Raw genomic sequence first — 26772 nt, 5'->3', positions numbered from 1 at the left:
GCCACGCGTGATGACGCACCCCTCTTCTTTTTTCTCATTGGCTGTTCCCACCGCCCATCAGCCAACCCGCTCTCGCTTTGCCGCGTTGTCATGCTTGATGACGTCAACTTTCCTTCTCTCCTTTATTCTCATTGGCTGCTCCGTCGCCCAAGCAGAGCGGAGCGCGTTCTGATTGGCGACCGGGGAGCCAGAGAGAGAACGCAATTGGCCGGCGCGCGCGGTGCATTGTGGGGCGGCGCGCGCAAGGGGTTGATGGCGGCCATCGGAGTTCATTTGGGCGCGACATGTGCCTGCGCCGCCGTCTATAAGGTAAAGGGGCGCCCGGGGAGCCCTGCTGGGAGGAGGGGGACGACCTACGGTCACCCCTGTCCGCTCACGGTCGTGCCTCTGTTCGCAGGATGGCCGGGCCGACGTGGTGGCCAACGACGCCGGGGACAGGGTGACTCCTGCCGTGGTGGCTTTCTCGGAGAGCGAGGAGGTGAGGCTTCCCGTCCGGGAATCGGAGAATCCTCGAGTCGCTGGGTTGGAAAAGACGTTGGAGATTATTAAGCCTAGCCGTGCATGTCCACTACTAAACCATGTCCCTAAGCACCACATCTGCGTGTCTTTTAAATAACTCCAGGGATGGGGACTCAACCATCCCCCTGGACAGTTTCTGCCACTGCCTGATAACCCTTTAAGTGAAGAAATTTTTCCTCATCTCCAATCTAAACCCCACCCAGTGTAGCTTGAAGCCATTCTCTGTCATCCAATCACTTGGGAGAAGAGACCAACACCCACCTCACTACAACCCTCTTTAAGGCAGTTTTAGAGAGGGATAAGGTCTCCCCTCAGCCTACTTTTCTCCAGGCTAAGCAACCCCAATTCCCTCAGCTGCCCCACATAACACTTGTTCTCCAGCCCTTCACCAGCTTTGTTGCCCTTCTCTGGACATGCTCCAGGACCTCAATATTTTTTTTGTAGTGAGAGACCCAAAACTGAACACAGGATTCAAAGTGTGGTCTTACCAATGCCAAGTACAGGGTCACAATCACCTCCCTGGTCCTGTTGGCCCCACTTGTTCTGATACAGGCCAAGATGCCATTGGCCTTCTTGGCCACCTGGACACACTGCTGACTTGGATTCAGCTGGCTGCTCCCAGCTCCTTCTTTGTTAGACAGCTTTCCAGCCACTCTTCTCCGAGCCTGTAGCGCTCCACAGAGGTGTTGTGTCCCAAGTGCAGGAAGAGGGGAAGAGAGCTCTGCCCGTTGCCCACTCCTTTGTTGCCTTTATTTTTCATGCAGGTTGTTGGCTTGGCTGCAAAACAAAGTAGGATAAGGAACATCTCGAACACTGTAGTGAAAGTAAAGCAGATACTTGGACGGAGGTAAGGGAACAGGGGTGAAAGGGAAGGTGAGAAGTTTGGTTTTCCCCATCAACGACAGTCAGTGGAACGTGGTCACAGCACTGGTATTGAAGGGATTTTAATCCAGCATGGTAGCAGTTAAATTAACCTGGCATTGTTAGGAGGGTGTGTCATATCATAAAAAATCCTATATTACTAATTTATTGTTCTACATTTCTTTCCAGGAGTGAGGAGTTACATAGTATTTTATGTCTGAATTTGTCTATAGAAGTCAGGTTGTGAAATTTACCAACAAGTTGCAGATATGTTTTTGTTATGTACTTAAGTTTCTCAACTGAAATGTCTTGTTACATGGATGATTTCCTGTGGCTTAAATCCACTGTCATTTAATTTACATTATTTACATATTGTTTTTATTACAGTCATAGTTCCAATACTTAAAGGGGGCCTATAGGAATGATGGGAAGGGGCTCTTTATCAGGGAGTGCAGGGGTAGGATGAGGGGAGACGGTTTTAAGCTGAAAGAGGGCAGATTTACTTTAGCTATTAGGAAGAAATTTTTTTCCTGTAAGGGTGGTGAGGCACTGGCACAGGTTGCCCAGAGAAGTCGTGGATGCCCATCCCTGGAGATGTTCAAGGCCAGGTTGCATGAGGCTTTGAGCAACCTGATCCAGTGGAAGGTCCCTGTCCTGACAGAGTGATTGGAACTGAATGATCTTTAAGGTCTCTTCCAACTCAAACCATTCTGTGATTCTATGAAAAACACTGACGTAATGCCTGGTGTGATTCTTCAGTTAATGGAGCTGTGACGATTTGCACTGGCAGTACTAGAACTAAACTTGTGTGATTAGGTCTAAGATCAGAGGTGGGACAAAACTTTCAGAGATAACGTGGCTGTGTTACAGCCTTTTCATGCAGAGGAGTTGACAAAGTGATGTCCACTCTGATGTGTTTCTTAGTGCTTTTCAGATGCATAACCTTATGTAGTTAGAGGACTAAGGATATCAGTTTGTTGCTGTCATGGTATTTCAGTCAATGTAACAAAAACGCCACTGAAGTCTTTTATAATTATTATTTGGAACAGCAGGTTAAAACAATATGTTGGGTTTTGTTTTCCCTATTTGGTAACTAGTAGGTATTTCTTTTATCATTAGTCTGGGGAAATAGCATTGAAAGATGCCAGCAGTCACAACTGTTGGGCTTTCTTTTCCTGTATGAATGTATCCATAGAGTGGAAACAGAAATTTGGGATTACCCATGAGCATGTGATCTATTTTGTTCTTTTGAATTTGTCTGGACAGGTCTGGTGATCCACAGGCAGAGAAATACATCACAGAAACCAAATGTTCAGTGAGTATCATCTGGTTTTTGTGTTGATCTCTAATAACTTGTATCATTTCATACTTTTCTTCTTGGCATTGTTTTTGCCACACCATACTTGTGTTCTGTAGCAAACAACTCTTAGTATATGAGGTCTGATTCCTGTTATGTAGAATGTTTCTCTTTATGAAGTAGAGAACTTAACTATTTTCTGAGATCTGCCATCTTAACGTAGTCCAAAAGAAAAATTTTGTGTGTCTCATAGCTGTTCTCAAAAGGGCTGGTTCTTAATATATTTAGGTAATAGTGTTGTGGTGTTTCTTGGTGCTGGTAGAAGATACTCAAGTATGGGATCTTATGATAAAATGTTTAACCACTTGATCTAATCTCAGTATTTATCTTGGATAATACTATGCTTATTGCTAGAAACCTTTTTGTGTAACAAGAGAAAAATTATCCTGGAAAATACATTTCTAAAGAAGGAACAATTTTTTCTCTGTTTTTTTGCTCCTCAAATTGACATGCTTATCCAAATACTTATTCTTTTTTTCTTATGGAATATAAGCAGGCAAGTACTCCTGTTCTAACTGCTGCTCTTGTACTAAGGAAAACGTCTCAGTAGAAAAATAAACTTTGTAATATTTAGGTCCATATGAATGTCACTGTCAAGTCTATTGGATAAGACAAGTGTTTTTGTGGTCTTTGATACGCATCTTGGAAGCACTTATTCTCTTGTAGAAGAATACTAATGCAGAAAGTATTTACACAGTCCAATGCTTTTTGCTTTGAACAGAAACTAAATTAAACATTAGGCTTTGTTAATAACTGAATTACTTATCTAACAAAGGTACGTTGGTTGTACTTACAGGTAATTGAGAAGAATGGAAAACTCCTGTATGAAATAGATAATAAACTTATTACGCCAGAGGATGTGGCAAAACTAATTTTCAGTAAAATGAAAGGTATATAATAAGTAAAATCATGGCATGTTTTAGTTTTTTAAACTGTCCTCTTATTTTTAAGATGTGGTATATTTTTTTTTTATATTTTTAATCAACATGTTCTGTCTGTATTTAACAACAGAAACTGCTCAGTCTGCCTTGGGTTCAGATGTGAATGATGTTGTTATCACTGTACCGTTTGATTTTGGAGAGAATCAGAAAAATGCTCTTGGGTAAGAGAATTAATGTTTTTCTGTTATTTAACATGCCCAAAGCCAACTGGCTGGCAGATCAGCAATACGAATTCTGCTGAACTTCAGCTTGCAACTGTCAGTCAAGACATTGAGATGTTATTTGAATTGGGAAAATATGAGAGCAGGAGATTAAATCCTGACTTTAAAAACTCTGTGGAATTCACTGTTGTAAACAAAATGAAATTCTGAATCATTTAAAGTGAGAGGGAATTTTGGTTTCACTGAGGGTAGTTTGTAATTTCAGATGTGGACTTTCAGTATTCCCTTTGAAATGGAGACAGCTTCTCAGCCCTTCTCTGTGATTTCCTATCCCTTCATACAACAGAGCTCACCAAACCAAGTGGTTTTTACATGACTTTATTGAGGACTGCTTTGTCAGAGAGCAGATATGGAAGACACACCTTCTGTTTTGGAAGTTCTATATGGAAAAAGTTCTGCTGGGAAAGTTTTTCCATATGAAAGCATAAGTAGGCTTAAAGCTGTGCATAATTGGCAGCATCTATTGCTGCTTTCTGATCTGTAGAAGCCTTCATGGTCATGAAGTACCAAAAGCACACTTGAAGTTGGTCATAAAATGTGAGTGAGCTGGATATTTGCAGTATGTATAATGAAACATTCTGTTGTTTTGGTATACAAGTTTCAAAATAACTTCCAAGTGGAGGAAACAACTTGCAGCACAGTCCCAGGGTTACTGAAGTTTCGAGAAAACTTGGGAAGAAAAGTGTTGGACGGGAGGTTTGGTAACTTGATTTGAAAGTAAAATCGATTTTCCTGGCATGATACCTGTTGAAATAACATGCTGAGAATTTTTAATGCCACACCTGAAGCTAATGTAGCAAAATTGATTGAAGGTGAGGTTTTCATCTTGTAGTTGAGAGGGGTTTTTTGCTCACTGTTATGGGATATGTTGACTGATACATTAGTCTTTTCTTTGACAGTGAGCATAAAGCAGATCTAACACCTTAAGAATACAGAAGCAACAAAACTTCTTGATACTTTTCCTCTCCAGTCACTTTCCCTTCCCAATGCCATGCTGTAACTAAGTTTCTTTGTTGGCAACATAGGTAGTTCAGGTGAAATCTTTATAATATGCGTGAGTATAGTGAAATCATTAAAGTAAACTGGAATGCTGTTGTGCCTTATCACAGGGAAGCAGCTGCAGCTGCTGGGTTTAATGTTATGAGGTTGATTCATGAACCGTCTGCTGCTCTGCTGGCTTATGGAATTGGCCAAGATTCACCCACTGGGAAAAGGTAAAGTCCTAATATTTTGCTGCTTAAATGTAAACTGCTGTACTTAAATCCTGAGAAAACCAAATAGAGGGAGTGCTATGTTGCCTTAGCGGTCAATACAAAATTAATGATTTGAGGCTTGGTTTTCTTTCTTCTCTCAATAATGCCACTAACAGTTTAGAAGTTGTAAATCTATAGTGTTTTAAATCCATTTGTTCTAGGTTTTTGGTTTTTTTTTTAGAATTGTCTTTAAGGATTTGTCCCCAGATTCTGTCTTGTTCTTTAATGAGCTGACTGGCTCGAAGAAAAATGCGTCCCTCCTTAAACAGGTTTTGGCATAGCTGCTTTTTAACTGGGGGAGATGGGATATTTTTATGTATGCTAGAAAAAGAAAAGCAGAGTTCCTGGCCTCTGTAAGTGCACTAGGTTTCTTTTCTGAGTATTCATATAACTCAAGATTCTCCAGATAGCAAAGACTGCTGTCAGCACGAACAGATGTCTTTTTTTCTTCTTAGTTGGTTCTCTTCTCAGATAATTCTTGCTTATAATCTTGAGTGTAGTGTTCAGTTCTCAATGGCGTTGTAGAAAAAGCTCTGGCGACTCACTGTGTTCTTTAGGGAACATTGTCAAGTAGTCAGTAGTACTAATATGCGTTAAAAACAAACACGCCTAATCAAATTCTTTTGACAGAACTGATTAAAACCTGCAATAAATTATATCATATTCATCTTTTTAGCAGTGTGTCAAAGTATATGTAATTTTAGCTCTCTTATTAATCATACTTTCTACTGTTTTCTCCCCATGGCAGCAATGTGTTGGTTTACAAACTTGGCGGAACATCGCTTTCTATCACTGTCATAGAAGTAAACAGTGGGATATATCGTGTGCTTGCTACCAACACAGATGATAGCATCGGTGGAGTTTGCTTCACAGAAGCTCTAGCACAACACTTGGCTTCTGAATTTCAGAGGTAGGTTTCGAATTCCAAGCATGTTGCTGTTAGGACAGGAACTGTGTTACCTGATGCTTGCTTTAAAAAAAAATAACCATATTTGGTTGTTAGATCTGTCAGTGTCTGCGAGTAAAATGGCTCAAATAAAGATAATAAAAGAACTAATGTCTGTTGTTGGGAGCCAAGGAGGAAGACTGGGAAGTACGTGGTTTAGTGTAGATGGTGTCTGAAGTTGATGTTGAATTGCAAGGTCTCAGCTCTGAATTGTTGTGAATGATGCATGTGGCTACAGGCTGCTTACATCCTTTCAGTCATGAGCTTTGGTGGGGCAGGGCTTTCACTTGTGAGGGGTTTGTTTTTCATGTTTGCGTGAAGGACTGTGGCAGAGCTTGGGTCATCAGACTGAAGTTTGTATAGCACCTCGTCCTGTGACAAGGAATGAACAAATTCCTTCCCCAGGGCTCGGTACTGGGTCCAGCCCTGTTCAGTGTCTTTATCAATGACCTGGATGAAGACATTGAGTGCACCCTTAGCAAGTTTGCAGATGACATTAAGCTGGGTGGAAGCGTGGATCTGATGGAGGATGGGGAGGCTCTTCAGTTCAGATTGAAATAAGCGCTTATTTGCAAGCTTTTAATAGTGGCAAAGTAGAGGACACTAAAATTTCTACTGAAAAAAAGTTTAATAGCTTTAACCTGGTTTTCCTTTCAGAAGGTTAGCATTATCACTCAAATGCCTGCCTTTCTAAACTGATATGTTCTGTATTTTTTTTTAAATGTAGGTCTTGTAAACATGATATTAGGGGAAATCCCAGAGCCATGATGAAGTTAATGAACAGCGCTGATACCGCGAAGCACTCTTTGTCAACCCTGGGAAGTGCAAATTGTTTTGTAGATTCATTGTATGATGGGTTGGATTTTGATTGTAATGTATCCAGGTAACAAATCTTGAAGCTATGGCTTTTGTATAAAACTATGCTAGAAGTATTTTTAGGTGGTGCTTGGCATGATCAGTAAGCTTTGATTAGTTTTTTTTTATAGCATTAATTTTAGAAACAAGTGAGGTAGAAGACCAACTTGCTTGCTTTCAGCGTTGTTTCAAATTGATAGTTCTGTTGTGATGCGATTTGTAGTAGTTAGGAAACTAATATTAACAGTGTTGCCCTAATGGTTAGAAAATATGGGAAAGCACAGGGAGACTCTGTCTTTGGAGGCTGGTTGGTGATGAAAGGGGAATAGATACTGTAGTTACCCAAGGTGGGAGAGAGATTTCCCATATTACTGTGTGTGTTGTTTTTTCCTTAAAGAAATGAATAGTTTTGGACTCTAATTTAAGTTAGCTCCGTGATGATTGGAGTCATAGAGATCGTGATGTTGCCTCTGTTTGACAGCTGGCGTAGAAGTGTTTTCTGTCTTTTTGTTTGAAGCAAGTACAACTTTGGTTTTCAATTTGCTTGAGTACCTACTCCCTGTGTGCAAATAAGGATACAGTTTGATTTGCCTCTGAAAAGTCTCAAGACACACGTTTAAGTCTTGGTGTCTCCATTTTAAAGATGATGAAGCATTCCCAGTATTTTTGTTTTGCTTTTATTTTTAAATGAGTCCAGACAACAATATTTTGTTTTTCTTTAGTGTACACTGAAGAAGAATGAATGTGCATTCCATGTAGGTGTTAATGATGGGAATCAATAGCACAGATAATCACAACAACAACAATAAAAACTTCTTGGAGACTAATAATTGGGAAATAAGTTTCTCAGTTTTTGGTTTGTTTTCTTTAAAAAACCCTTAGTACCAGTTATAGCTGGAGAAAAAGTATGTTCTGAAAATTATTCTTCTTCCGTTTCAGGTATTTGTCTCTAATGGGCAAAGTGATACTTCTTAAATGTATTTTTTTCTTTTTCAGGGCCAGGTTTGAGCTTATTTGTTCTTCACTCTTCAGTAAATGTGTAGAAGCAATTAAAAAACTCTTGCAGCAAGTTGGATTTACAGCAGATGATATTAATAAGGTAATAATAGAAATATTTTTTCTGTAGTATGCTTTATAAATCCACAAGAAGGATATTTATGGCGCACATTTTCCTTGCGGTCTGATATTATTATTTTATTTGTTTAAGCGTTTTTGGGTCACATCTACAAAGTGTGTAGACAATATTTAGAACTCCTGCCTTTGCTTTGGTAACAGTTATTTGAAGTTAGGTATAAGGTATAAACAGAGTCAGCAGTGTGTTTTTAGTGCTGCATATTGAGTAAATGGTAGAGGATTTGTCTCCATTTGGCGTGTTTGTGTAACTCTTGGTAGAGCTGAGGAGTACCTTTGTTTAGCACAGAGAGTTTCTTCTGCCTTCATTGAGCTTTGGATAGGGTTTGATGCTTCTGAAGAAAGCCTGGGTTTTGACTTTTGTCTTACAAGTAGAGCAAATCGCTCAGTGCCTACTTGGTGCCTGTGTTCTTCCTGCTTAGCTTAAAAAGCTTAGGGACGTATGAGATGTCAAACCATGGAATGCTCTAATATCAAAGGTGGTGAGGAAAGTAGTTTCATTATTAGTTTCATTCAAGTGTCTTTTGCTTTGGTATAAGAGTAACATCATCTCAGTCCCTGTGCTGCTGTGTGTGGCCAGCAGCGCAGCATTTCTTGCTGGTGGAATTGGCACGTAACTTCTGCAGCAAAAGTTAGCTGGCACTTTTAAGGATACTTGATGTTGTTTCAAGCTTTTAATTAGCATTTGCTCTGTCACATCTGAGTTTCACTGGTAGGATAAAGAAGAATCCCAGGACATTGTTCAAAGAATGTCTCTTGTTTTTTGGTGGCAGTGTTATTTTTTAAGTGGACTGATTCTTTTCTTGTGGAGGGACACTTCAAATGTAAAAGGGACACTTCAAATGTAAAACCTATTTGACCTAATTTACAGCTCTTCCTTTTTACATGAAGAAAAGTGGGAATTAACTTTGTTTCCAGATCTGGTTGATCTCAAGAAAGTTACTGTTACAAGACAAGGGGTTTAGTGGTTTTTTTTCTTGCAGAAGTTAGCTAAGTGGCAGCTGGTTGTCACTGATACCCCTCAGGATTTGACACCAGGGCTGATACCATTTAATGTCACCCTAATAACACAGATGATGGAGTAGCCTGTGCTCTCGGCAAGTTTGCAGACAGTACGGAAAAGAGAGGAGCGGTAAATATCACTGTAGGTCAAGGCTGCTGTTCAGAGAGGTTGAAAAAGGCAAGAGAAATGTATAAAATATGATATTTCAGTTGGAAATGATTTAGTGCTCATCAGGTCCTAATTAAGAAGAATATCATGAAGATCAATAAAGGCAAGCACAGAGTCTGGAGTGGAATAATCCTATGCAGCAGGACAGGCCAGGATTTGCTAGAAAGCAGCTTTGCAGGAAAAGACATGAGGGTTCTAATAGACAGTGATTCTACTAGCAGTCAGCAGCGTGCCTCTGCAGCCAAGACCAATTGCATGCTGGGCTGTAATGGCAACAGTGTAGCTATGGGTGTAGGAAAGTGTTTCTTTCCCTCTTTGGCTCTTGGACAGTGTCCAGGTACAGTCTCATTGGTTTTGAGCTTCACAGCAGCAAAAAGTTTCTAATCTACTGGAGCTGGACTGGGTTTGCTCACCTATAAGAAGAGGCTCAGGGGAGACTCCCGCTTCCTACAGTTACCTGATAGGGAGGTGTACAAAAGGCAAAACCTGATTTACTCCTTCCTGTAGGTGCACAGTGGAAGGGTGAGTTACAAGCAGTATGAGGTACAACATGGGGAAATTTTAGATACCCAGAAAATTTGTAGTGTGAGGGTGATCAAACACTGGAACAAGGGCCCACAGAGTCTCTGGAATCTGTATGCTTGGAGATAAGGTCATAGAGTCATAGAATGGTTTGGTTTGGAAGAGACCTTGAAGATCATCCAGTTCCGAACTCCCTGCCATGGGCAGGGACACGTCCCACTGGATCAGATTGCTCATAGTCTTATCCGACCTGGCCTTGAACAGGTCCTGAGCAGCTGCCTACTGCACCTGGACCTGTCCTGGGCAGGAGGTTGGACTAGGTGACCTCTGCAGTTCCCTTCCAACGTGACGTTATTTTAGAATTAATTCATCGGGTGTTAAAATGCTCTTTCATCTAGCTAATGCTTACTTGAAGAAACACTCCTTCAAGATACCGTTTCAAACTTGCAAGCTATTTCTTTGAAGTTCAAATATGGAAGTTACAGAAGCTAAGCAAAGATGCCATCAATTTTATTTCAACAACTACAGAAGATAAAATATCCCAGAGCATTCTACGTTTCTGTATTGCAGGTTGTGACCTGTTTGTTTTATCTGTTGAAAGGAAGATTTTAAATCATTACTACGTATTTTCCAGGTAGTGCTCTGTGGTGGGTCTGCTCGAATCCCGAAGCTACAGCAGCTGATCAAAGACATATTTCCAAATGTGGAATTACTGAATTCAATTCCTCCTGATGAAGTTATTCCCATTGGTGCAGCCATAGAGGCAGGAATTCTGCTAGGGAAAGAGAATCCTTTGTTAGATGAAGCAGCACTCTTTATTGAATGTTCGGCCAAAGATATTCTTGTTAAGGTAAGGCTAAAATTATTTAACTGAGAATTTCCCTGCTGCCATGGATATACATCACTACGTACTCATGATTGACATTAAAAAAACAGTATTGCTTTACTATTAGTTCTACAGATTGGTTATAGAGCAGCAGTAAGTGGTAACTTGGGTTTATTGACCAAAAAAATTGACCAACTGATTTTACAGGGAGATATATTATGTCTTGGCTATGTTGTAGCCTAACTTTTTCATTTATTTACAGGAACATAATTTTTTTACTTGCTGTGATGCTAAATGTGGTGGGGTGAATGACTCTTGGATTTCTTTTCTCATGGAGCGCTGTTGTGACACTTCTCACAATAAAGTACCTACATGATTTTTTTTTTTTTCCCCCCTTTTTAAAGGGAGTAGACGAGTCAGGGGCTGACAAATTCACGGTGCTGTTTCCATCAGGGACACCGTTACCAGCCCGAAGGCAGCACACTCTACATGCTCCTGGAAACATTTCTTCTGTGTGCCTTGAACTATACGAATCACTGGGGAAAAGCCCCATGAATGAAGAAGGTAAATTTGCTCAGGTGAGTGTATACACATTCATAGGCACTCTTTAATATCAGCCACTTGGAAATCAAGCCAGTCCCACCCCTACCAAAGTGTCTTGTTACAAAATTACAATGGCTTCTGTCTCTTTGGAAAAGGTCTTAAAGCATTCTTCTGTAAACGTGTTATGAAGTATTGAGGCACATTTTAAAGGAATTTAAGTTTACCGTTTGAATTTCTAAATGGCTGGCTGGGTTTGACACTTCATACTACTGTTGTAAGCTCACCTGGGATGAGAGATTGTAACCAGTTATTCCATTCCAGTCATTTCACAGATCTGCAACACTTTGGAAATAAAACTGCTGGAGGTAATGATGTAGCTACTCTGTGTACTGTTGGTTATTTTTTGATCTTAGATTGGACAGGATGTTGCTGTTTAATACCACATTCGATTTTTCACAGTGGTAAGATATGAGTATCCAGTACTTCCATTATTTAAAGGGGGCATATGGGAAAGACAGGGAGGGGCTCTTTTTCAGGGAGTGCGGGGATAGTACAAGGGATAATGTTTTTAAACTGTTAGAGAGGAGATTTAGATTAGATAATAGAATTTTTTTCTTTTGACGGTGGTGAGACACTGTCATAGGTTGCCTAGAGAAGTTGTGGCTGCCCCATCCCCGGAAGTGTTCAAGGTCAGGTTGGATGAGGCTTTGAGCAGCCTGATCCAGCAGAAGGTGTTCCTGCCCATGGACAGGGGGTTTGGAACTGGATGGTCCTTAAGGTCCCTTCCAACCCAAACTGTTCTATGATTCTATGATTCTAAATCCTCACCTGGTAAAAAGATATTACTTAAGAGTCGGTATATTGAGAGAACAGAGCTTGTTTGAAACAGTAGTAGTATGTTTGCCTTGATTTCAGTGCACTTAAAGCACCAAGGAGAGCAGATGTGGCTGAAATGGATGGAATACTTGAAGATTGTTATTCCACCTTAGTCCTGCCCAAAAATCTGGGAGGGTATAGAGAAAGGAGGTTACCTAATAATTCCAGAACTGACCCCAAGCAAAGGAACATGCTCAGCTCTTACTGCAGTCTGTGGGAGTTGTAGGTACTCCAGCTATCTTGGTGATACCACTGAAGCAGTAGTGCCGATGGCTTAAAATACATAAATTCGTACTACAGATGAACAAAACACAGAGGCATGCTTAGTTATTTAATTCAGTTTTTGGTATGAGATGCTAAACTGAATGAACTGCACACCTTAGCTGTTTTGTCACTTCCATTAAACTGCTGTGCAAGAAGTTAGAAAACTTGATAATTTAAAGTATTTCTTATTTTTAAATAGATTGTACTCCAGGATTTAGATAAAAAGGAGGATGGCCTGCACGATATACTAACTGTTCTCACTATGAAAAGGTACCCAAAATATTTATTGTTTTGTTGTCTAACTTGCGATGTCACACTTGTGGCAAGCAGTCTTTTCTCCTGTTACAGAATATTTCATTTTTGTTGAGAAATCTCGGTTTCTCACTGCTTATTTAAGCTTATTTGGCTTACTTGAAATAGTCTGAGTAGTTTATAAAGATATCAGAAGGTGAAATACTAAGTAGTCAAAGCATGTTTGTCTTCTGAGAACTATCTTGAAGTTCATATTGCTTTTCTAAATAATACAAAAGTTATCTATATTTTGCTGAAAAACTGCATCCCTACTTGCTGTTTGAGTTCAAAATACTTAATTAACATAAGAAAATTATCAGGTAGGTTAATGCTCTATTAACAGACTTTGCCTAAAATACCTCGTTAGTCATACAGAGACTTGCACTTCGCATCGATAAGAAAAATAGTGTAGGGATCATATATGCAACTGCATAGTGCGGAAAATCTGTGTTATTTTAAAAGGGTTTAGTAATGTTTAGATAAAAAACATTAGGGAAAGTTCACTAGAACACATCTATTTTTATCTAAATATCGCATGTGACTGTTGTATGTCTAGATGAAATAGGATTCAATATTGTCTCTAATTCCTGGATTTTGAAAATTAAGATTTTCTTCCTTGAGGGAGATCCAGGGTATTTAAGACTGCGTCCACTTATTTAATGTCAAGTTCACATGCTTTGAGAAGACATGTTTATCTGTTCGGTGCTGTTACTCAGAGTTCTCAAGATGAATAGTTTGAAGAATGTTACTGCATATTCTACTTATAAACCTGTACAAAATTAACTTAGTTACAATATCTAAACACGATCCTGAATCTGGTGCACCACATATAAAGAAGAGACGTCTTTTAATAGAGAGCAAGAAGTGTATATCTAAATATTCAAACTAAACTTAATTTCATAAATCAATCTAATCTATGTTGAAGCATGTTATTCTCTAGATATTCTGATGCTCATCTCTCTTCCTTTTGTCTACATGATGGCTTGTTTGTCCTCTCTGGAATATGCAGTAGCATCCTAAGCATTGTGTTGAGATAGTCCTGAACACACTGTTCTCTCCTGTCTAGTGATGGGTCCTTGCACGTTACCTGCACAGATCAAGATACCGGGAAGTGTGAAATCATCACTGTTGAGGTGGCATCATAGTCTCTTTTGAAAGGCAACATTTTTCTAAGATGGCTTTTGTCTCTTATTGGCTTTTCTGCCAAACTGGTGACTCTGAAATATCTTCCATAATTCTTAAAGGACTGAAATAAACTGAGGTAAAACATAAATTTGCCACCATGACTGTTAGGAGCGGAAAGCATGATGCAAAACATTAATGAAGATATGCAGACTGCAGAACATCGAATTATCATCAGCACTTGTTCTGAAAAGTGCAAAGGGCAGATCTTCTTGCCTATAGTTTATCAACAAGGACGTTACCTAGTCAAAAGAGTTTTTCCTTGGACTAATCAGGTCATGTACCCACTCAACCAGTATATCTGTGGCTTCAACAGCCTAGCATTGAACCAGCAAGAAGGGCTAGACTGATGAAAATCCACTCTCTGGTAACTGTACCAACTTGTACTGAAATCCTGCCTGGTCTCTGATGTTGTCAGAAACCATGGAGGTGATGCCCATCTGCACTGGCCTCCTGAGAAATTACTGTAAGATGATTTTTGTGGTGTTACCTGAAAAATGTGTGCAAGGGTTACTTGTGCTTATTTATGTGGTGTTAATAAAATGGGGTTTTTTATACAGATTCTGGCATCCTCCATTGTGTGTGGCACTGTTTTAACCTGTACATCATCGTTTCTTTTGTTTGGATATAAGCTGGCAGCTTTTTTCACTTGAGGGGAGTAATAGGAAGGAGATGGAACAGGCAACTGTACTTATAGGATTTTAGGGTAATGTGCAGTTTGTGCGGTTAAGGAGCAATGCTTCAGCCCCAACAGACCAATGTTATCTTTATAAAATGTTCAAAGTGACCCAGTAGATCTTCAACATCAGGGCTAGGGTTGCCTGCCCGGATTTGAAGAGACCTGTGATCACTTGCCTGTTTTTCTCCAGCCTTCCCAAATTGTCTTGTCTTTGCAGAATGTGTGTGTCAGTATTTTTCCTACCTCACAAAAGCAATAGATACTGCATAGCATGGATATAAATCTTACTCTGTTCCAAACAACTGTCTTTATTGTGTAGTTTACCAGCCTGGAAATGGTTTGAACTTGAGGCCTCTTTAAGTGGATGAAGTGCTGTGTAAGTTCTGCCTCACTTATGCCTGGGTCTTTGATCTCTGGAAAATAAGTAAATAGTTTACCAGTCCCTGTGTGGAAACTACTAAAAGAGCTCTTGGAAAACCTGGAAGTCTGGTTCTATCAGGTTAGTGGAGTCTCATAGCCCTTATAAATACAAGTCAAGAGGCATTTTAGCACTAATGAGTGGCTGGACATCTTAAGGGATGTTTTGTTGTGTGCACTAATACTAACTGGGGTGGAGGGAAGGGTTGTAGAATTCCAGAATGGTTTGGGTTGGAGGGGACCTTAAAGCCCATCTGCTTCCAATCCTCCTGTCATGGGCAGGGACACCTTCCACTGGATCAGGTTGCTCAAAGCCTCATCCAGTCTGGTCTTGAACACTCCAGGGATGGGGCATCCACAACTTCTGGGCAACTTCTGCCAGTGCCTCACCATCCTCACAATATACAAATTCTTCCTACTATCTAATCTCAATCTACCCTTGTAGCAGGACTAGAAAAGATTGTATACCTTCCTGCTTAAGTATCCTGCATCAGAATTTGGGCACAGTAGTGTGCATATTATACAAAAGGAGTTCTTGTCCTCATTCCCCTGTGGAAGAGGTTCCAGAAGAAGTTGGAGGACTAAACGTATATTCAGCATCTCCACTAAGAAGCAGCCTGTGTACAAAGGACGCATTCGATGATAAGCTCTGGTGTGTGTGCCTGCACATAGACACCTACAATCCCTGTCTTCAGCTGCTCCAACTGCAGCGTGCTTGGTACTACTGTCACATTAATACTACATTTGCCTACAAAGTTAGAAACAGGCCTATGGAATCCAGAAATCCTTCATCTGAAGTCATGGCAACAGGCGAGATGCTGGGATCGAACCACCCTTCCCCCCCTCCCCGTCCCCCCGTGTGGGCGGGGCCGCGCTCGCGCCCTCCCCCCGCTTCCGGCGCGGGGCGGGGCCGCTCCCCAAGATGGCGGGCTGGCAAGGAGGTGAGGCGGCGGCCGGCACGGACAGGGCGAGGGGAGGCTGGCGCTCTCGAAGGGTGTGGGGAGAAACTGCCGCCGCTCCTTGTCGCGCCCGAGTCCCCTCGGGCCGCGGGGCCCGCGCTGGCGAACCTGCCTGCCTCGCGGAGGCGCCTGGCGTCCGTGGGGGGTAGGGAGGGGTGCCTGCCCCCGCTTTCCCTTCCTGCCTTCGCCTCTTTCTTCCCTCCCTGCTTTCTCCTTTTCCTCTCCCCGCTTTCACCTTTTCTTCTCTCCCGCTTTCCCATTTTTCTCCCTCCCTGCTCTTTCCCCTCTCCGTTCTATCTCCGCGCTTTTCCCTCTCCCTTTCCCGCTTTCCACTCTTCCTTTCCTGCTTTCCCCTCTCCCTTCCCTCTCTGCGCTTTCCCCCTCTTTTTCCCCTCTTCTTCTCTCCCTGCGCTTTGCCCCTCTTCCTTCCCGCCTTCCCAAACTTCTGATGCTGTGCTCCAGAGGTGAACTCCTCCAAGGGTGGCCCTTTCCCAGGGCTGGGGGGAGATCCTGTTGCTGAGGTGGGAAAGCCCAGCCGACACCGAGGGGCGGAGGCGATACAGCCCCTGCAGCTCCCGGCTCCAAACTTCATCCCAGCCCAGCGGTAATGCCCGGACTGTGGCAGGGAGCCAGCCGAAGGGCGCATCTCCCAGCTGACAAGGCACCAGCCTTTCTTTCTGGAAGAGCACCGTGGATGGATCTTTCTTTTTCCAACTCCAGTCACCATGGTTGCATCACAAGTGCTTGATTCCATTTGAGTAACTATGTATATTTGGCGGTCTTTTTAAAGAATACAGATTCTTTGTTGCCATAGTTCAGTTATGGGATGCTTTAATTGTAGGAAAATTATTTGATTCTTAGCGCAGCTTTTATCTGTGGAAGTCTCTGCCCTTCAAAATATTTGTTATTCTTTATAAATGTACATACTGTACAGAACAAAGGCACAGGAAAGGAATCATTCACGTGTTTCGTTTTACCCCTCAGAGAAGGGTCGAGTTTGACTCTGTGAGACTCTGTAGTTGTTCGAGAGGCTCGTGGACTGCCATCACAAATGGTAATGTGGGGACTCTGGGATAAGGCGTAATGATTTCAATTTAGCTGAGACATTAAATAGGATTCTTTACCAATTTTCTTATTGTAGCTTGGTATGTGCCATGTCTAGCTTCACTTGAGACCCTCCAAGAATTATGTAGGAAGGAAAATCTCAGCTGTAAATCCATTGGAATCACCAACAGGAGTCTAAAGAGATATGAGGTGGAGTATTTGTGTGACTACAAGGTAGAAGAGGTAAGAGAAACACAGACCAATTTGATCACTCTTTCAGCTGAAATTTCAAAGTGAACCAAAGGTAGTTCTGTTCATAATCTAAAATAGCAGGCTGTGAGGAAAAAATCTCTTGCTGACGTCAAATGAAATATCTTTTGAACTTTCAGCTGTGAACAGAAAGTGGTATAATTACTGCTTTCGCTATGTTGAAAGAAGTTCTTTTTCTGAAATTTCAGAGATCATAAAGTATGAAATGTTTCACCTTTGCATATCTAGAAGTAAAGCAAAATGCTGAGGCTTTTAGTTTGTAGCTTGGTATGTTACCATGATGCCTCTCCTTTATTTGCAGGTAACAGTCTGTATTTCCCCATTGACTGTTGTAGTCTGTTTAATGAACAGTTGGGGCCATGTGCTGCAACTGGATTCCTATGGCTTGATCATGCCAGTGAAATTCAGTCTCAGGATTTGGCCTGGTTACAGTTATTTGGCCTTCTTCAAATAAGTACAAAATGTATGCTTCTTGATTATAAATACAATAATATGTGTTTTGCATGGATTTTTCCTTTGGGAAGGTGGTTGATATGAATTTTTTTTAGATTTTTTTTTTTTGTTAAGTTTAGAGTTTTTTGTTTGTTCTGTATGTGGTACGACTACATTCTGCTTGTGTGTACAAGTCAGACAGCTAGTTGGCATAACTTACCTAGCTACCTTAACAAACTCGCTTCTTCCAAGTGTACCGTTAGCAATCGGAGTTCATCTCAGCTGTTTGTTTCTTTGCCTCTAGAGATGGTATTTATACAGAGTATATTCTATATTGTATAGAATGGTTTGGGTTGGAAGGGACTTTAAAGATCATCCAGTTCCAACCCCCCTGCCACGGGCAGGGACGCCTGCCAGTGAACAGGCTGCTCAAGGCCCCAGATTGTACCAGGATATTGTATCCAGAGTTGTGCTACAAGTTAATTTGCAAACAGAAAATCTGATTTTTCTCTTTCTCCTTAATTCTATTTGTAATGGAGACAGCAAGACTTTCTGCACTGTATGCTGTTTCTTACCTCCAGAGCTCTTGTGCTTGTATACCTTGTGGTGCTGGATTTCAGAAAAATGGCATGTGTCTAACTTTGTGTCTGTGTTTGCATTTCAAGGGTACGGAATACTATCTTGTGAAATGGAAAGGATGGCCAGAATCTTCAAATACTTGGGAACCTCAGGAAAATCTGAACTGTCCAGTGCTTCTTCAAAACTTTCTCAGCGACAAGAATGAATTTTTGTCTCGGGTGAGAGAAGGCAAAGCACTGAGAGTGAGAAACCACGTTAAAGCTTTGAAACCTGTGGTTGCAGATTACATTGTAAAGAAAGCTAAGCAAAGAATAGCTCTGCAGAGATGGAAAGAAGAACTCAACAGGAAAAAGAATCATAAAGCAATGATTCTGGTAGAAAACACTGTGGATCTTGAAGGCCCTCCTTTAGACTTCTACTACATTAATGAGTATAAACCTGCTCCGGGAATAAACGTAATAAATGGAATAACGACTGGCTGTGAATGCACTGACTGCCCCACTGAGAAGTGCTGTCCAAAGGAGGCCGGATTTATTTTGGCTTACAATAAGCGGAAGAAGTTGAAAATCCAGCCTGGCTTGCCCATCTACGAATGCAATTCATTTTGTAGGTGTGGGCCTGACTGCCCTAACAGGATAGTACAGAAAGGTACACCATATTCTCTTTGCATCTTCAGAACTAACAATGGCCGTGGCTGGGGAGTAAAAACCCTCCAGAAAATTAAAACCAACAGTTTTGTGATGGAGTATGTTGGAGAGGTATGTATTTATCTCATATAGATGAGTTATTGAAATGTTGGAGGAAATCTTGATGAGCTTTCTCACCATTTTAACACTTCTTGACTTCCACTGTATAATAGATAAGTCTTCTTTGAAGTAGGGAAATATAGTAAATTGACATTAAAGATCACAGCAAAATTAAATCATCCAAAATGTTCTTCCATTCCAGAGCAATTGTAAAAAGTTGACTGTAAAGAAAATACTTTAGACTGGATATAAGGAAGTCTCTTTTTTTCAATGAGGGTCTTGAAACACTAACAGGTTGCCCAGGGAGGTAGCAGAGGCCCCGTCTCTGGGAACATTCAAGGCCAGGTTGGATGGGGCTCTGAGAAACCTGATCAAGTTGAAAGGTGTCTCTGTTCATGGCAGAGGGCTTGGACTGGATAACCTGTAAAGGCCCCTTCCAACCCAAACCATTCTGTGATTCTATTTATCCCATATGTCACTAAAGAATTATTTTGAATACTTGCCCTAGTAGTATTTCTAATGGCAATTCTTTCTTTTCTTTCATGGCAGTCGGTTTTCATTCTTCCCTGTTCCTCTTTTTTGTATACTTTTTGCTTGTTCCTCAGCCATGGTTGCTACCAAACTCCCCACCCAGTCTATCTGTCTCTTTTCTGTTTTGCCTGAACTTTTAAGGCAGTATTTCCAAACATCTATTACTTCTGATTAGCAATAAGAACAAGACTTGTAGTATGAGCATTATGTGTTAACTTGATCTCATACTATTTCAAGTGGAACTTTTACCTTAAGAAATATAGACCTTGAGTTACTCTTGAGATTTGGTATTGCCCCATGTTTATCTAGTTCAGCCTCTGCTCTGCTTCAGGGCCTTCTACATCAGTAGCTCCTGGCAGACTCTCTGATTCAGTTTGTGGTATTTCTGCCTCAGATCTGCCTTGCTGTTAAGTTGACTGTAAATGATTTCTTCTGTCCCTTCTTACAAATGTTTATGGTCTTTATTGTATTTCCTCCATCCTCCCTGCCCCAAATCTTCTAACTTATTGTGTTCAGACCTTTCACTATGTCAATTGTTCAAAATATCGCTGTTAAGGGGTTAATGCAGAAAGATGATTATGCAATTCTGTTGCTTAAAGGAAAGAGTGTATATTTATGCTTTCACCTGAATCTGCTTACCCCATACTGCTAAAATAGGTTCTCAAGTTTGATATGTCAGAAATATTTTAGAGGGTTTTTTTTGTCCAATTCCACCACATGTTGTACCTGTCTTGCTGCCAAATTGTGGTTTTGTTGCTGAGTTGGTGCAACAGAATACATTTGGCATAACAGGCTGCAGATGAAGTTGTTGAAACTGTTGCTTCTGTCAAAAGTGACTTATTTCTGTTCCTCTAGGGAGTTTATTGATTTCCACCTTGTACTGGTCTAATTGCACCAGTTCAGCTTTGTGCAGTGATGTATCTGTCTAAGTTGTCATGAATAGGATCTTTCATTGCAATCAAAAATAGCAGGAAGAGATGCTTCTAGGGAGGGAGGAAGGTTGAATACTGAACTGTAAATGTGACTGGATTGTTAAAACCGATACCCCTTATCTTCGTCTGTGCAAAGGGAGAAAGTTGAAACTGTATTTTACATGATGTAAACAAGGCTTCCTCGGTCTAATGAAAACATTGCATGCATAGAAACTTCAAGTAGAAACAGTTGCTTGTATCTATCATCATCAAAGCTCTTCATAGAAGCTGCTGAAACTTTTTTTTTTCTCTGAGACAAGGTAGCTCTGTGCATCAGCTGTAGACAAATTGCTCCAGAGAAGCCCTAATCCCTAACCAGTTTAGCTGTATATATGTATTCTTTATTCATTAGAGATGGAATGCTATTTCAACATCAAAAAGTGAATGTGGTATTTTTCACTAAGTTAAGCGGGTTTTTTTTCCGAACTTGATTGTGGCTTTTGTTTAAATTTATTAATAGTTAATAATATGATGCAGGTTTCTTTTTTCTGTTTTTCTTTTTAGGTAATTACAAGTGAGGAAGCAGAGAGACGAGGCCAGCTTTATGACAACCAGGGAAACACATACTTGTTTGATTTGGACTATGACTCAGATGAATTTACTGTAGATGCAGCTCGATATGGAAATGTGTCCCACTTTGTGAATCACAGTGTAAGACCTGGTTTTGTATACTAAGAACTTGAACAACTATCCTGATTGTGCTGGAAATACCATCTTCTACTGTAAATATTTTCCTACCATATTCACAGTTTTTTTTGACGCAGTTAGCTTCATACCAGCACAGTCCAGTAAGTTGGATGTCATAATACTTAGACTTACTCGGAGTAGGGTGACTCCGAAAAATCTGGGAATGAGGTGCTGCCTGAAGTGGGTATTGGGTAGGATTGAGGTTGTCACTGAATCTGCTGATTCTGGACAACCAAAATAGGGTTGGTTTGGGTGTGGTTTTTTTTCCAGGTAACTAAAAGACATAGCACGTGAGAAGTACTTAATAAAATCTGTGAGTCAAAGGTGATACGAATTAATGCATGATTTTGTATCAGGGCAGGATGGGGAGTTATGCCAAATTTAATGCTTCAAACATTGGTAGAGGAGGAAGTGAAAATTCCTATGCTTGCTTTGGTATTTCGCCCTGGTAGATACCTTTTCTCCCTCCTCATATCAAATCTAAACTTGCCAGAGAACTCAAAAGTTTTAAAAAAGAAATTTTTTTAGTATTTTCTTTCCTATTCAACTGAAATACCTAAAGCAAAAAGGCTGAACTGCATCTGTAAAGGAATTGCATATCATTTTTGAGCTAAAAATTACTATTGCTTAGAGGTGTAATGTTTGTGAGGTATGCTGTCAGTGTTCTACAGACACAGTAAATTCATGTCTTCAGATCTGTGAGCTAATGACACTTACTTTATGTGGGCTAACTTGCAAGGATGAAGAAGAGTTTTAGGTGCATCCAATTGGTCTTTACTTTTGGAAATGGGAGTGGAATATTCTTACTCTTCAGTGTCAAGTTAAATGTCTAACTTCGGTTCTGATTCTTTATCATGGGATATAGTTTATTGTTAAACAGCAAAAAGGTGTGCAGAGTTTAACAAACTGACTTCTGACAATCCAGAAAAAATGACAAAGTGGTTTCTAGTTCCTGCTTAATATCATTGACCCTCCTCCTGTCACCAGACCATAGCAGGTAATTCGGCAGCCAAGCAGGTTAGCAATTGAAAATAGAAATTTATTCATAGTGTGAAAATATTATTTCTGGCCTGGAAGCAATGCTTAAACCTAAATACAGAGTATTTTTGTGTGTGTGAGTGTGTGTGGCTTTAAATGCTAGTTTGTTTTTCATTTTCTTTCAACTTTAATTCTTTCTGTGGGTTTTGGAGGTAAATACTAACCTCAAGAATGCAGCTTTAATTGCTCTTTGCCACCTCTTTTGTTTTGTATGCCTTCTGGTACCATACCAGAGACATCGTGGATGCCCTGTCCCTGGAAGTGTTCGAGGCCAGGTTGCATGGGGCTTTGAGCAACCTGATCCAGTGAAAGGTGTCCCTGCCCATGGCAGGTGGGGTGGAACTAGATGAACTTTAAGGTCCCTTCCAACCCAAACCATTCCATGATTCTATGTATTTTTTTTCAATAGGCTGTTGCATAGTAGTGTAGTCTGTGTGCTATGAAAAGGTTGCCTTCTTGAAAGGACTTTAAGCTATGAATGTTTTCCTTTAATGCTATTTCAGGAATTTAATTTGTTGATTTCAGACTTCTGTCACTGAGAGAAGAACCAGTTCTTTTTTTCCTGTGACCTTGATTTACTTAAGCACTTTAGTGAAACTTATTGTGTATTTTTCTTAACGGAAACTACATTAATTTTTGCTTTACAGTGTGATCCAAACCTTCAAGTCTTCAATGTGTTTATCGACAACCTCGACTTGCGTCTTCCTCGTATAGCACTGTTTTCTACACGAACCATTAAGGCTGGAGAAGAGCTAACGTTTGACTATCAAATGAAAGGTTGGTAGATTTAAAAAATATACTTGCAAGAGGTTTGGGCACTGCTGGGTTTCATTGCAGCCTGACTGATGATAGCATTTTAAGTCACTCCATCTCCAAAACACAGCTCTGTGGATTCTATAGTAAGGTGTTGCTCAGTGACGCATAGCACAGAAGGAGTGCACTCAGAAGCTTTTGTGTGCACCTCTAGTGGATTGCCTACCTCAGTGCGCCTGGATCACAGCAAGGGGTTGTGATTGAACATCTGACAAGGCACATTTTTTTTAAGATTTGTCATGGGAATACTCAAAAAATAGTCAGTATACCATTAAAAAGCTTTCCTTTATCCAAAGACACTTGAGGTAAACTATTGTCTAAATAACCTGCTGTTGAGAAAGACAGTTGTAACAGTTGAGTGGTCTAAGACATCACAGGTTTGTCTTTGGACCTTGTTGTCTGTAGGCCTCAGTTGTGGATATAGGTCTTAGGTACAGATGTTTAGGACAGCAGAAGGATGGTCTAAAGTGTTCTACAGTGAGAGTTATAATTCACTGGAACAACCTCAGCTGGGATGCGGTAGGCTCCCCATCACTGGAGGTTTACAAGATGTAACTGGTCAAGGGTGCTAGATAATGTCATCTAGGCTCTCTTTCCCACAGAAGGTTGTACCAAATGATCCTTTGAGTTCCCTGCCATGTTGGGCTGTTCGATCGTTCAATTCAGTGTTCAAGGTCAGGTTAGATGGAACTTTGAGCAACCTGATTTTGTGAAAGATGTCTCTGCCTGCTGCAAGGATTGGATTAGGTGGTCTTTAAATGTCCCTTCCAGTCCGAACCATTCTATGACTTCATTTTTTCCAATACAGTAAAGAATTTTTGAGGTTTGCTGGCAGGAGTGTTGTGTGTGTATCAAACTTTGCAAACCATTTATCCGCTACAACAGTGTATTGTTTGCTCTGCTATTTAGTTTCAAAGAAGGATGTTTGTGCTTCAGAGCTGTATTTCATTCTTGTAGAAGCTCCAAGTACTGACAAATTGATCTTATTTAAATACTTAGAGCTCCTAATTTTTTATGTTGCCTGTGACGCTGACACTCAAGGCAGGCTGTGCTCTCAGCTAACCATTGCGGAGACAGACCTGAGGGTACAAGGCTGAAGTATGAGCTTTGGATTCTGCTGCGTATGCTAGATGTTGTATAAGTAGTTGTAACACAGGTGTCTGTAGAATTTGAGAACAGCTCCACACACAATTCTTTTAAGAACTGGGGTGGTAGGTGTTTTTTTCAAGCAGTTTGAATACTTAGCACAATTCCAGTCTGTCTTTTAAAACTTCCTCTTGTTTATCTGTGTCACAGGTTCAATGGATCTGACTTCAGACTCTGATGGTCTTAGCACCTCCAGAAAAAGGATCAGAACTGTCTGTAAATGCGGAGCTGTATGTTGCAGAGGTTATCTCAACTGATTCTGGGTACCCAAAGTCACACTTCTCTTTAAATCTCTTTTAAATGTGTTTTAAGAAGTCTCTTCTTTCACACATCTATTCAAGTATTCCTATGTCTAATGTAAATAAGAGCAGTGAAAGCAAGGTGTTACATTTGTAACTGAAATGGCATTGGCCAAAGAAAGAGATGTAGTGTTTCAGGCAAATGCAAAACTGATAATGGGGATTAAAAATAGGTTTTTCTAGAACTGTTAATTAGGAAGCAGTAAAACATATGCTAAGAAAACTCTTCAAAATGTACCTTGATTTGAATATTCGAGTGTGAGCTTACACCCGTAGGCCTTCTAGAAACTTGTTTAAATGGGATGAAGGGATGTTACATATCTTCTGTACCTGGAAAAGTCTGGAGGCATTTGATTTGAATCCTAAACCATGGCTGACAGTTCTTTTGCTCTTTTTGTTGTATAAAGAAAAGCATCAAGAGATTAGCAATAACATTTATGGCACCAGGGTGAAGAATTAAGGACAGCTATCAGACTGTGGGCTAAGTGAAGGTTCACAGGAATGCAAACTGTAAAATGTCCACTGAACTCCACGCAAGTAAAGCAACTGGTTTTAGCAGATTCCAGATGTAAGATCAAGGACTCAGACATTTTTAGCTGATGTTATGTTATTGGGAAGTTCACGTGTGGAAGTTTTTTCAGTTGTTATGTTCTGATTTTTAGTTAGGACACTATAGAAGGTCTGTAGTTCTACAGAGAATTTGTACATATCGGATGGTCGGTAGAAACACGTGCTGTTTGTTTTCACAGCAGAAATTTGGCAGTCACTGCTAAAACAAATTACTGACTACAGTTCTCTATTCTACAGAATAGAGAACAAAAGAATAGGGAGAGCAGCCCTTTGTCTGACAAAGCTGATGTGTTACAGAGATATTCTTAGTTATCTGTTGAGGGCAAAAATAGGAATTTATTTGTATTCACAACTGCTTTTAATTCAGTTTTTACATACTGTGACCTTTGTTTTTATCTAGTGGCAGATTGTTAAGATACTAGGCCTGTTTTTTCTCATTGCAAAAATGTTAATTTCAGTGAAGTTAGACTAGAGGGAAGTTTACCCATTTGCTCTAGACATTTGTAAGATGTTCTTGAATGTAAAGGCTGAGAAATGTACTGTTCTTCAGCTGCTTGAGTCGTCGTTTTGGTTTTTTCCTGATTGTCTTCAAGTTCTCACAACCTACTCGTGTGTATGCTAAGTTTTGCTTGGCTTCAGAAACACTGAGGAGCAGTTGAGGTAGGCTATGAGTGGAGTTACAGGAGAAGTCCTAGTTTCAGGGTTGATTCAAGTGCTTTGTTCTTGCTTACAAGTCATGTAAATGTTGATAGGGTCAGGCAGAATAATGTTGCTCCATAAATGGATGCGCCGTAAATGGATGCTAGCTATGTATCATAGGTCAGCCAGTTACCTTTATAAGGTGCACAGCTTTTGGCTCAGGTGAATGAAGTCGAGTACACAGCATATAACTGTTTACTTAATTTGTTAGAAAATGCCTTAAATTTCATGTTATTTACTAGCACTCCAAGAAGAGTGTTTGAAAGGATAATACAGGTTGTTTGTTCATTAAGAAGCACAGCTGCATTGCACTGAAGATCTGGCTTTTTGGCAGAAAATGAAAATGTATATGCTGCGAGCCAAAATCGGTTCCACGGTTGGGGTGAGGGCGTGTGGGAAAGTGCTAAGTTTTGTACTCTACGGAGAGAGACATGTTGAAATAGACACTTTATGGTGTTTAATGAAGAGGAGAAAGTCTGCTTAGATTTAAAAGTATTTGACATTACCAAGCTCACCTGTATCCACATGTTTGGATAAATGCTGAATCTAGTCAATTTTTCTCATGCTGCATCTCTAACGATTTTTTATATATATAGATGTATAAAGTTGAAGTGGAATGTGGAGCTTTAATGTTAGCAAACTGTATGATCTTACATCATTTGGAGTCTTTAGTGCTTTTTCTTGCACGTAGCCTGATTTAGTGATGCATTCCATGTGGACAGAATCTGCAGTCTCCACCTCCTTAACCTGCTGCAGCATTCCCTGTTGGTGCAGGATGGCAGCAATGACTGCAGCAAGAAATGGATTCCTTACCAAACTGGTTTCTCTGGCCTTTCCTGTACAAGGTGACACAGAGCAGGTTCAACACTCTTTTTGTCTGTGTATCTCCATGCCCAGCTGGATTTAAAAATGACAAGCAAATGAATTTTAAAAGATGAAGTTGTACTTGAATTCGGTGTCTGCCCTTTTCCCAAGGCAGTATATGTCACCACCAGCAATGGAATAACACTGCTGCTCTTTAAGGATGTGTGTTACCTCGTGTGCGATAAATAAAGGACCGTTAATTTATGTTCTGGGAGGTAACAGTATTTTGTATTTATTTAAAGTAAACCCATGTATCTACTTTCCAATTG

At 40.5% G+C, this 26772-nt stretch overlaps 2 protein-coding genes across 2 annotated transcripts; both read left to right on the top strand.

Moving 5' to 3' along the window:
- Positions 1-205: 205 nt before the first annotated feature.
- Positions 206-14441, top strand: HSPA14 (heat shock protein family A (Hsp70) member 14). The gene is made up of 14 exons (XM_009568743.2): positions 206-309; positions 398-478; positions 1284-1366; positions 2647-2695; positions 3534-3627; positions 3749-3839; positions 5009-5113; positions 5901-6062; positions 6826-6981; positions 7950-8052; positions 10412-10627; positions 11008-11181; positions 12486-12556; positions 13644-14441. Exons 1-14 carry the CDS (start codon positions 253-255, stop codon positions 13720-13722), a joined length of 1521 nt encoding a protein of 506 aa, XP_009567038.2. The 5' UTR covers positions 206-252; the 3' UTR covers positions 13723-14441.
- Positions 14442-15747: 1306 nt separating this feature from the next.
- On the top strand, positions 15748-26707 carry SUV39H2 (SUV39H2 histone lysine methyltransferase). The gene is made up of 6 exons (XM_054057200.1): positions 15748-15796; positions 16956-17101; positions 18226-18897; positions 20892-21038; positions 22760-22889; positions 24222-26707. Exons 1-6 carry the CDS (start codon positions 15778-15780, stop codon positions 24326-24328), a joined length of 1221 nt encoding a protein of 406 aa, XP_053913175.1. The 5' UTR covers positions 15748-15777; the 3' UTR covers positions 24329-26707.
- The last annotated feature ends 65 nt before the right edge of the window (positions 26708-26772 follow it).

The sequence above is a fragment of the Cuculus canorus genome, chromosome 1, assembly GCF_017976375.1.
Source record: "Cuculus canorus isolate bCucCan1 chromosome 1, bCucCan1.pri, whole genome shotgun sequence".
Taxonomy (NCBI): Eukaryota; Metazoa; Chordata; class Aves; order Cuculiformes; family Cuculidae; genus Cuculus; species Cuculus canorus.
Note: the sequence above shows the minus strand (reverse complement) of the source record. Positions and strands in the feature narration are given on the sequence as shown.